Below are 11,701 nucleotides of genomic sequence, written 5' to 3'. Positions count from 1 at the left end.
TGTGGACTTGCATGGCAGAATAAATCTGGTGGTGTCCATTGCAAAACCCCCACTTACATTGTGATTCTCAAATCTTCACTCATCTTTGAAACAATTCCTGTTGTCCCTCAACACACAATGATGCTCACATGTACACATGCACACCAAACACACAAAGCCATTTAACACCTTCAGGTTCAAACATCATCACAGGTTGTTGGTCCCTGCTTGTCTCTGTCTGCTCTTTTCTGTCCTGTTTATTCCTACATTATACTGTTGCTTCTCTCCTAAAAGAAATAAGTTTAATCTAAAGCCACTAGGGAGAACTTTAAGATTATAGACTTTGAAGCAGGCTGCACAGCGGTGCAGGGGTTCGTGCTGTTGCCTCACAGCAAGAAGGTTCCCTGGTTTGATTCTCTGTCAGGGCCTTTCTGTGTAGAGAATTGCATGTTCTCCACGTGCATGCGTTGATACTCTGGCTTCCTCCCACCACCAAAAACATGCTCATTAGATTAATTGTTTAATTGTCTTGGTCTGTTGGCACCTGGTTTAGGAACCAGAGGTCTGCCAAGTCCTGATACGGACCAAAATATGGAAACTGGTCTGGTTGCTGGAGAGGTGCCAGATTTTGTTTGAGCACTTCTAAAATGCCTTTGAGCAAGGCACCAACCCCGTGATGGTCTTTTGTGTGCAGCCCTGTCTCTGGCATCTATTAGTGCATGACCAGGATCCAGTATGTGCATGCATGTAACCTCCTGAATGTGTGTCAAAGTATGCTCAGTAAAGGAGCAGAAAAAGATGAATTCTCCCCTAGTGAATAAGAAAGTTTGTCTAAAAAAGCTGTGACACAGACTGGCCTACTTGGAATTTAATTCAGAGGGCTCAATATAATCGTGTGGAACTGATACATTATATTGGAAATATTGCATTAAAACACAACTGCTATCACTTATGGGATCATTATGGGGTACGGAAGATAAAGCATTTATGAGATATTAAGCATGGATGTCATATCCTACCAGAGATAAACCCCAATAGAATAAGACTGCTGTCTAATGATCATGATGATGGTTATTTTTGGGTGATCAGTGTGACTTGGAAGTCCTGCTTTAGTGCCTCCCAGCTGCTGTGTAATCGGAGCCGTAAACAGCGACAGCCAGGGTGGGCGACAGTCACGGTGTTGGGTGGTGTGGGTTTATGGGCTCTTCCTCTCTGCCTTTACTTTTACTCGCTCAAACTTAATTTTTATACACAGTCCGGTGCCAGGCAAAGAGAAGGTCTTGGAATACGATGGGAGCACGCAATCTCTTGATATTCTTTGGCGCTGCAACTATTCTCGGGGTTTTGGTTGTTCAGGGTAAGTGTCATTTGCATATTGGCTGGCTGGTTGCCTTCCTTGAATGTTCTTTGGTGTACGGTTTGGTATCGTTTGCATTTTTTTAAGATGTTGGTGCTAAATTGATACTTTTAAAATGGTACAAGGACTGTTATATTAAGGAACAGCAACAGCCCCAGTACTCCAGCATTCCTCCACATAGGGAGGGACACAATTAACCCTTCTCCAAGTTCACAAAACACACAGATGGATGATGCTCCCTTAAGAAGTCCTGTAAGGGTTAAAAGCTGCTCCACTGTCCCACAGCCAGGGTGGGATCTGCACTGTTTAGAGGTGGCAGAGATTACAAATTTAAATCCCTCTGTGAAAGGTTGCAAGCAGGGACAAGACTCCATCTTGCATGAGTGTCAGCATCTCCAAGTCTGAGGCCATGGGTCCCTGCCTGAAAACAATAGACTGCTTCTTATATGCAACTATAAATCAGGTTATACATCGTCCAGCTTGTGGTATCATTGTTTATGTGTAAAGCCAAGACAAAAACAAAGCTGGAATTTAATAATGGTCATTAGGTAATTGTGCAAAAATGCATCTGACCAATTGGCGACTAGTCAATTAGCAAAATATTTGTCAATTTCAGCCCTACCAATGACTACAGTAATTGTCCTATGAGAGAAAAATCACCTTTTTGCTAACAGATAATATGTATGATCATCACAGATGACCTGAGAGTGACTTTAAGCCTGGGTTTAGAGTTCCCCTGCTGCTGTGTAAACTGGACAGTGACAGTGACAGTGGCAATAGGATAGTGATGGCTGGCAGGAAAAGGGGTCAGAAAAGGGGGTCTGAAATAACCTTTGCCTGCTTTTTTTTTTTTTTTTTTTTTAAGTTTTAGCTTTGGGCCTTTTAGTGCCTTTATTAGACAGAGAGGACAGTGGATAGACTAAGAAACAGGGAAGAGAGTGGGGAGAGACATGCAGTAAAGGGCCTTGGTACACGCCTTAAACTATGCAACCATCTGCGTGCCCTGCCTGCCTTTTAAGGAGAGTGGGGGTTTTTTTGCTCTTTTTTTGTGTCTTGAGTCTTGGCAAGAGATACGCCCACCAAATTTCAGTACCACTAGTCAAACATATTGAGTATTTATCAACATATTTCAAAATGCAGGCAATGTTCTAGATTAGGCGTATCATTAACAAATATAACCTAGTACAAAAAGTAAGGACATTTATGTTTGGTAGATTATTTCTCTGTTGTAACAATGTTTCTAGGCAATAAAACTTACACTGTTGGAAAGCCTTTTTATTTCCCTTTAAAGTGGTGCCAAATTTACAAGGATCATGATTTGTGGGATGAGCAGCACAGCCGAGTCTATAGGTTGTGTCCATGAAAAATATGCCAGATCTTCTCTGCCAATGCCAAACAGCTTATTTTGCTGATGACTCCTGTTTTTTTTTAGCTTCTGGTACCCTCAGGTGACACTTAGGTGCCTGACTGGCATCTGATCATCAGCACCTGTGAACATGGGCCCTGCTACAGTGGTCAGTAGGTGTCTGGTCTAAGAATTGGCATACCACATTTGACTGACCTGTGCGGGGCCCATAGGGCAACTTCAAGCTGGTGTTTCACAATACCACGGTGCGGCATTATTTGGAGTGAGCTCTAGTACCATTTCCAAACTGAAGCCCAAGTTCAATATAACAGGGGATGTTAAAAACAGGCTGCAAAGTGGGCATTCCAAGAAGATTACACCCCAAGAATACTGTTTCTTCTCCCTGTCAGCACTTAGGAACCATAGGCTGTCTTCTACAGATTTGCAGTCAAGGTTTGCAGGACAATATGGCCGACGGCTCTCTGCACAGACAATCTGGAACAGACTGCAGGCTGCCAGGAGGCCTGCCATGACTGGCTTTCACCACCAGGCCAGTTTGTGCTGGTGTCAGCAACACATGCTTACCCCATATCGTCCTGTCGCCCTGATTGGCCCATCATGAATGCGACAGACTGAACATTAGTCCAATCACCTTCTCAAAATGTTTTAAAAAAGTCCTGCCCTTCCTAAACACTCTCTATGGGAGATTTCCCAGATGAATGTGAAATATATCCATGCAATGGATCAATGTGAATTAAAAAGCAATTCAAACAGAGAGAGTTAGTTATCTATCTAGTTAGTTAGTTAGTTATCTATCTATGGATGGATATCAAAGCCTGGCTCTGTAAGGACCCAGTTCTACATTAATTTTTAAACAAGAAAATCCATGGCATTTGAGCTCATCAAAACTGCTATCAAGTCTCTTATGTCCTACAGCAACATCTCATGTTATTTAATCAAACCACTGGTGCACCAATACACATCAAAAGGGGAACAAATCCTCCAGCGTTTATTCGCTTTATTCAAATACTTGACCCTTTGGGCTTACTAGGTAGTTGTCTGGTCTGGAACAATGCATTTCTTATTTTTATTATTAGCAACCAGGGGCTGGCAGAGCCTTGTTTAGTGTTTTCTCATGGTGGAGAGGTAAGTATTATAGGGAAAACTGATTCTGACAATGAGATGCAATTTCAGCAGATTTGTATGTTAACCCTCGCTTTGTCTCTTCTGTTCTTTAATGCAGTGTGTTGTAATGAGGAATTACATCTGATGGAAGACTTGTTCAAAAACTATGACAACAAAACCCGACCTGCGGTTAATCCTGAAGACAAAGTAGAGATTCAGATCAAGCTGACCCTCACTAACCTGATCTCCTTGGTGAGAAGCAAATATGTATGAGTCTTAGGGCACCCTCACACCTATAGTTTGTTTGCTCTGGCCTAAATCATGAACCAGTTTGTTAAATTATTGCATTATAACCTCAGGTTTGGTCTGTACTCACACGGGGACTGTAAAACAAACTGAAATGTTTGATGGGACTTTAAAACAGACTGAATTTTTGATGTATGAGGACAATATTGAAAGTAAACAAAGACTAGTTGACTCATGCCATGACTGAGGTGGCTCCAAAAGCCAACTTCCAATATCAATGGATGGACAACAACAGATTGATGTGGCCCTGTGGTCATTGGTTTCTGTAATATTTGCATCTATCACTGCTGGCAAATTATACAGTATGTAAAACAAATGCAACAGGAAAGGCACTTATCAAGAAAGTTCAGGAGAAGATGCACAATGATCCTCCTGAACTATGATATTACTCATCCACCAGAATTATTCCTGAACATCCGTCAGTTACGCCTCTGGTCTGTTGTTAATCTTATGCTTAGCAATGATTTACAGAGAGGACCACTAGTGGCTGTTTCTTAACTGCAGATGTTAGCTTGCAAAATGTATATGTTTAATCCAGAAAACTGCTTCCTGCATGTACATCAGATTAAGTTTGCTCCATGGTCTTACAACAAAGAAACCACACCAGGGTCAGGAGAAAAAAGGTAGACAAGCTGCATCTTAACAAGCAGTCTCAGTGTATTTCTTTAGTCTTTACTGAGGTTTGAATAACAGCTTTGTTTTAACTGAGCAAACAGGTAAGGTGTGAAAACGACGTCCTTAGAAAGGAGCATGGCCATAATCCACTATCAGCTCCAGAGATAAAATAGCCTTCTTCCATTTCGGTCAGAGCTTCAGACATGAGCACCAAAAACATGTTAACTTGGCGTAAATATCACGCTGCAAAACCAACACTTTCAGCTCTAATAATCATTCTATTTCTTTATTCTACCACAGAGTGAAAAAGAAGAGACTCTCACGACCAATGTGTGGCTTGGGCTTGTGAGTTTTTCCTCCCCTTATACATGTTGTTTTTTTTTCTTTATTTGTTGTTTTTTTGTAGAAGACTCAATGTTTCATAAGTCTTAGTCACTAAGTCATCAGGTCACTGTTGTGTTTAGTTGACATCTCTCTTGAATATCATCTACAGCAATGGACTGATCATCGTCTCTCCTGGAATGTATCTGATTACTACGGCATAAAAAAAATTCGTGTCCCATATAACACTGTTTGGCTCCCTGACGTTGTCCTTGAAAACAAGTAAGGCACGGACAGATGATGTCCTGCAGCTATCCCAGCATGCAGTACCATCCTACAAATTTTGTGTTGTTTTGTTTTTCTGGTATGAACCCTTGTGCCAACTGATTTTGTTTTCTATCTTAAATCTCTGCAGCATTGATGGCAAGTTTGACGTTGCCTACTATGCCAATGTGTTGATTAACAATGCTGGTGAGATAGAATGGCTGCCTCCTGCGATCTACCGCAGCACTTGTGCCATTGAGATTACCTTCTTCCCATTTGATTTCCAGAACTGCACACTAGCATTCAGGTGTGGGAACCTGTCCCTAAAAAGTAACATTTGAATTATTGCTTTTTTTCTGTATTACTCAGTCTGACTGCATCAACTCCTAGATCCCAGACATACAGCGCCAAAGAAGTGGACCTGATCTTAGCCACTGGAGAAACAGGCGAAACTATAGAGTGGGTGGACATCGACCCTGAGGCTTTCACAGGTACAAGAAATCTTCATTATCCTTTTATTTAAAACACACAGAATTTCACTGGATCATCTTATTTCTCACACCTCAGAAAATGGAGAGTGGACCATTGTCCATCGCCCAGCCCGGAAGATGATCAACCCACAGTATTCACCAGAAGACCTCGAGTATCAGGAGATCTTATTCAACATAATCATCCAAAGGAAGCCCCTTTTCTACATCATCAATATCATCCTGCCCTGCTCCCTCATCTCCTCACTGGTTGTACTGGCCTACTTCCTACCTGCACAAGGTCTGTAAACCCAAAGACAGTAACCTTTTGTTGCAATTTGGAGTTTTTTTTTTAACATGACAAAGGCATTTTGAGTTCTTAGCGCACTTCATTGAAACCAGTGCTGTTTCTGTGGCCATGTCAACTGTCATGCGCAATTAGGTGGACTACAACAACAATGGCAGACCCCAGAGTTCTCTCTCTTGGTCTTCACTTGCTTTAAATTTATTCACTTTGCAGTTTAGGGTCTTTTGAAATGGCATCTAACTGTCCATCCACACAGACTTTCATGCAGAAGCCATTTAGCGTTCTTCCACCTTTGTTATCTGTTTCACCTCTCTGTGAAAGAAAATGCATGTAAGCATGCATGTTTTGCTTCATTAGAAGCACTGCCTATTACTAGCCTGGCATGTATACTGCCAGCCTTGTAACAGGCCAGTAAGATGCCTCTTTTTGTTCTTTTTGTAAAAGCTGCATGCATGGCAGTTATCAAAATGTTGTAGTCTAAGAGTGAAACTTTCAGAAAAAAACAGTTCTGCTTTCGGTTTTGTGTTATTCCCAGTTTTTTACCTAGTAGCCTAAATTTAAAGAAAGACATTTAAAAAATGGCTTGTTGAATGTTTTTTTAAACTTCTTCCTTATTCTCATAAGTGAAAAGCAAGAGGGGATCAGAGTGTAGGAAATGAGGAGAACAGAGGAGTTGAGGGGTTTTCTACAACTTTTATTTTGCCTCTCAGTTTCGCTTTATTCTTCCTCACCCAGTTAACTGACCTGTCTGAACTGCTTCATCTGACATCATCTCAAATGTCTTTTGCAAACTGTTCCTGCACTCCCAGCCCTGTTATTAGTGAAACTGCTGACCTTGCTATAAACTTCCTGCACCCCACTTCTACCACACAAATCCAAGCTTTCCATTCTTCAGCTTCTGCCCATAAATCTGCCATATCTTAGCCTTTTGCTTTCATATACTTCCTCCACAAAATCTTCCTCAGAAAACAAAGCAACAGCCTACTTGCAGACCCTATCACTATGTCAGGCCTCAGTGTGGTGCAAACTGCCTCCTATGGAGAATGTGCTACTAATGTAATAAGCTTTATTTCTGAGGAGCCAAGAGTGAAAATGGTTGGTCTTCAACATGTTGTTTTATGGCTTCAGAACGATGATGTTTGAGAAACAATCCTGCAATTTGAAAATTTTAGTAGGACATACTGCAGTTCAATCTAAATTCTGATTGATTGTTCAGCCTTAAATTTTGGTATGTAAGAGTGGTCAAAATCTCTGCTGTCCCCTTCACAGCCGGGGGACAAAAGCTGACCACAGCCATCTCGGTCTTGCTGGCTCAGACTGTCTTCCTCTTTCTTATTGCTCAGAAGGTCCCTGAGACATCTCTGTCTGTTCCTCTCATTGGAAAGTGAGTCAGAGTGTGATTTCTGATGACATCTGCTGGAGCTGGTTTATTTTTGAATCCCAACAGATCGAGTCTCCTTTCTAACCCAGACTTTCTCTAATGTCTTCTCAGGTATCTCATCTTTGTTATGTGTGTCACAACTCTCATTGCCACTAATCAAATTGTGGTGCTAAACTTTTCTTTGCGAAGCCCCAGCACCCATACCATGTCCCAGTCTGTCAAGCATGTAAGTCAAGTATCTCTGCTCACAATAATACAAATGCACGTGTGTGTGTGCATATCTATGTGGAAATAAGCATAAGCATGCACACATACACACATCATCCTGTACAACTAAGTTGATTTAGTCCATTCAAAGGATATTTTACTCAAACTAACTAGAGTAATCCTAACTGTTTCCTGCAGATGTTCCTTGAGATGGTGCCAAATTTTCTAGGCATGTCACCACTTGTGGATGACAGCGCTGAAACAACAGAGATGAATGGCGTGAGGGAACGGCGGCGAAGCTCCTTCGGCCTCATGCAGAGAGCAGAGGAATATGTTCTGAAAACCCCGCGCAGCGAAATGATATTTGAAAGACAAAGAAAGAGGCACGGTTGCAAGAAATCAATTGGTAAGAGGTCTGTCTCTAAAACAAAGCCCCAAAATCTGACCTGCTTTTGAGAGCCACATTGATTCACAAACACAAAAATATTTTTGCCTTAGTCTATCAAGTGAAGTAACAAGTTTGATTGGAGTAACAATCCTTCTGTGATAATTAATTCCAGAAAAGTTTGTAAATAAAAACAGAATGCAATGGCTTGTCCACACCAGTCTTTTGTTGCCCCGTCCCTACTTTTCTGAGCTCTGTTGCTGCCATCAAAATCAAAATGAGGTCATATTTTTCATTAAACGGTAAAAAGTTGTTTCAACATCTGATATGCTGCTTACGTCTATTGTGAATAAAATTTGGGTCTATGAGATTTCAAATCATTATTTCTGTTTTTATTTACATTTCACACAGTGCCCAACTTCTTCGGGTTGTACATGCTTAATGCTTCTGCTAAAACATCATGATGCAGGCCTTATTTATGCATCCTGTTCCTCATAGCCTTCATATAAGACAATCTCTTGGTATGTGAAAAAAAACCTGTTTTTAAATGACATTTTAATATTTTCTCACTGTCAAAGACACCCGTGGTTAACACAGGTATTGCTGTTGCATGTTGTGGTCTAATTATCAATGTCTTGCTCCCCCTAGTGGACAGCATAGATGTCAGCAGCACCACCAACCTCTACAAGAGTTTGGCTCAAGCTGCACCTGAGATCAAGCAATGTGTGGATGCCTGCAACTTTATTGCTGAGAGTAAACGACAACAAAATGACACTGGATCTGTGAGTGATACTTCATCTTCTTCTGTGAGTTAAACTGCCATCTTAGTTATCTAATCTCTACTCACTGTCTTTAATGAAGGAAATTGAAAGCTGGGTACTGATTGGGAAGATGATCGACAAGGTGTGCTTCTGGGCTGCCATCCTTCTCTTCATCTTTGGCACAGTGTGGATCTTCTTTACAGGACACTTCAACCAGGTGCCTGAATTTCCATTTCCTGGGGAGGACAAAAAATATGTCTCAGATGATTAAAAAAACACCATAATCTATTGAATATTTAAAAAAAACACCATAATCTTTTGAACCTTTCCTAGAGTCTCTGTACGTCATACCCTCTTTAAGAGCTAAAGTGCCCCAGGTACAGATACAAAGCTTAGATTTCAGGACTCAAATGTTTTCATACTTCAGTATTTTGAGTCTTTTTCAGTTTAACCTCAGATTCCTGCAACTTAAAGCAAATCTGACAAATCACCATACATCTGACATGGACATAAACATGTAAGTCGCCAAGTTTCTTGTTTGATATAAAAAACTGATTCTCTTCATTCTTCAGTTTTGTTAAAACATCAGAGGGTACTGTGCTTTTAATACCTGGAAAGCTGCATGCCAAAAACAATTGGGAGATGGGCTGCTCAATTATAGAAAAAAAATTCATAATCATGATTATTATGATATTAAGATCATGACTGTTATACCACTTTGTGGGAGAATTCCCATGTTTCCCTCAGAATGATATTACATCTGAGTAGCAGAGGGGGTCATCCGGCTCCATATTCCATGTCTTTATTTTCTGTCTGTTTCTGACAGTATTCATCAGCTGTATTTTACATAAAGACGCTAATCAAATATCACTCACCTTTCAAACTATTTAATTTAAATAATGTGAATGCTTGTTGTGGATTAGGTAGCATATTGTAACCATCAGGCACCACTGAGAATGCATGAGAATAGGATAATAATGTATTACATATTCACATCTTGACACGGGCACTAATGGGAATGGATATCAAATAACAAACAGGGCACTGACTTTGCCTGCAGATGGCTTTCTCTTGAGAGCTTGTCCAGGTTACCTACAGTACATACTTAGCATATAAAATGCTTCAAAGAAAGTCAACTTGCATTACACTAAAAATGCTGTTGGAAAAAACGGGTATTTAAACTTGATATATATAAGATATCCTTGATATCTAAGATATCCATCTAAGTCTTAGCGAATTATGTCTTCAATGTTTCCAACACACTATAATCCAGTGGGTGATCCAGGTATATTTAAAGCCAATCAAGTCTATTTTATGATTTTTTTGTTTGTTTGTTTGTTTGTTTGTTTTTGTAAATTTTTATATATTTACCATCTGCACTTGAGAGAGACATCCACTTGTATATCCCACCTTAAATGCATCATTTGTGTGATCTCTAATGTTAAAAAAGGGGTTCAAATGCTGTTGCTTCAACATTTTCCTTCAGTTTCTTGCTGACAATATCATTCTGTTCTCCTGCGATAAAATGCCTTCACACATGCAGCTCACCACCGATGACTACAGAATACTGAGTAAAAATTTTCACAAGAAGAGTGTTGTTGTTTGTGCATCTTTATATAATGTACTGTTGAAAGACACTGTTTAAAGAGCAGAGGTAAAAATTAATCATACAGAGAGAAACAGGTCAGGATGGCCCTCTCTATCCCAGCTGCAGAAGCATTCTTTGGGGAACCCTGGTCATGATAAAAGCAGTTTTTTCAAAACGTTGTAAGTCAGAATTCCATTGTAGTACCTAATTATGCCACATGGCGGAGCCCTCGCTATGTTTATGTTCTATGAACCAGAAGGTAGCTAGTGTGTGGCTCTCTCTCTCTCTGCCGCTCTTGCATGTATGCACAACAGTGAAGAGGACTCCCAAAACTACGTGATGAGTTGGTAAAGGTTATGTCTATATTTTACTTCTCATGTATGAGTAGTCCTTATATAGCGCCGTAGAGACCTGGCATTGTATGGTCTGTTTTCAGCTGCAGAATAAAGCACCGTGTGGAAATCCCCATACTGTCCTCTTGCTTGTCTGAGCTAACCTGCTATTCTGGAGCTTCTGCTAATGCTGCTAGCCTCTCCACCTGAAACCACCAACCAACCCTTACAACGTGTTTATCTTTTTTTTTAATATCATACTGTGTACAAATATTTCCCATGTTCTGCATTAAAGAGCAATAAATGTCAATGAGCTTATGAAGACATCAGGTAAGAGGGCTAATTTTTGATCTAGCAGAACAACTTTTGAAAACTACAGTGCCATTACGTTACATGTATGTTATCACAAGCTCTGTATGGAGGTGAATTAAAAGATATAAAGACAGCCTTAATGATTTTTGCAATGTACTCGAGTGTCCTATATTTTGTGGACTAATAAACATACAAGTGTCACATTTCTGCTAACGAGTGGGGATGTTTTCCTGCATTTATTATGTCTTACGTGAGGAAACTGTGCATGTAACATGAGATGGAAAACTCTGAATTGAGGCCTTGTTCTTACTCTTATACTTATTTATTAAAGCTTTCTGTCAGTGCTAGCTGACTCTTGTTATCCCAAATAATTGTGCCATTTTTGAAAATAAACACTGTGCTTTATGTGTCAAGACTATTTGAAGACATTATTTACACGAGTGGCTTATTTTTATTAGCAGTCACAGCAACTATTTTGCTTAATATAATCTCTCTGTGTGTCCTGATATTGATTAGTTTCTACTTTTTCCAGGATACTTAAGTTCATTTATCTGGACGTGTACATATAAACTCCGCAAATATTTAAATTGATGACAGAATTTTTCAGAAACATTAAATAAATGAAAGTTATCATAATGCTGTCATAAAT

The 11,701-nt window shown here is 40.1% G+C and overlaps 1 protein-coding gene across 1 annotated transcript; it reads left to right on the top strand.

The window, feature by feature from the left end:
- The first annotated feature begins 1,200 nt into the window (after window positions 1-1,200).
- LOC121518935 (acetylcholine receptor subunit gamma-like) lies at window positions 1,201-11,420 on the top strand. The gene is made up of 12 exons (XM_041801640.1): window positions 1,201-1,336; window positions 3,925-4,058; window positions 5,028-5,072; window positions 5,221-5,330; window positions 5,464-5,619; window positions 5,703-5,803; window positions 5,880-6,080; window positions 7,356-7,470; window positions 7,579-7,693; window positions 7,873-8,080; window positions 8,708-8,841; window positions 8,921-11,420. Exons 1-12 carry the CDS (start codon window positions 1,270-1,272, stop codon window positions 9,089-9,091), a joined length of 1,557 nt encoding a protein of 518 aa, XP_041657574.1. The 5' UTR covers window positions 1,201-1,269; the 3' UTR covers window positions 9,092-11,420.
- Window positions 11,421-11,701: the final 281 nt, after the last annotated feature.

The sequence above is a fragment of the Cheilinus undulatus genome, linkage group 12 (genome assembly GCF_018320785.1).
Source record: "Cheilinus undulatus linkage group 12, ASM1832078v1, whole genome shotgun sequence".
Classification (NCBI taxonomy): Eukaryota; Metazoa; Chordata; class Actinopteri; order Labriformes; family Labridae; genus Cheilinus; species Cheilinus undulatus.
This window is presented reverse-complemented; position numbering and strand designations above follow the sequence as displayed.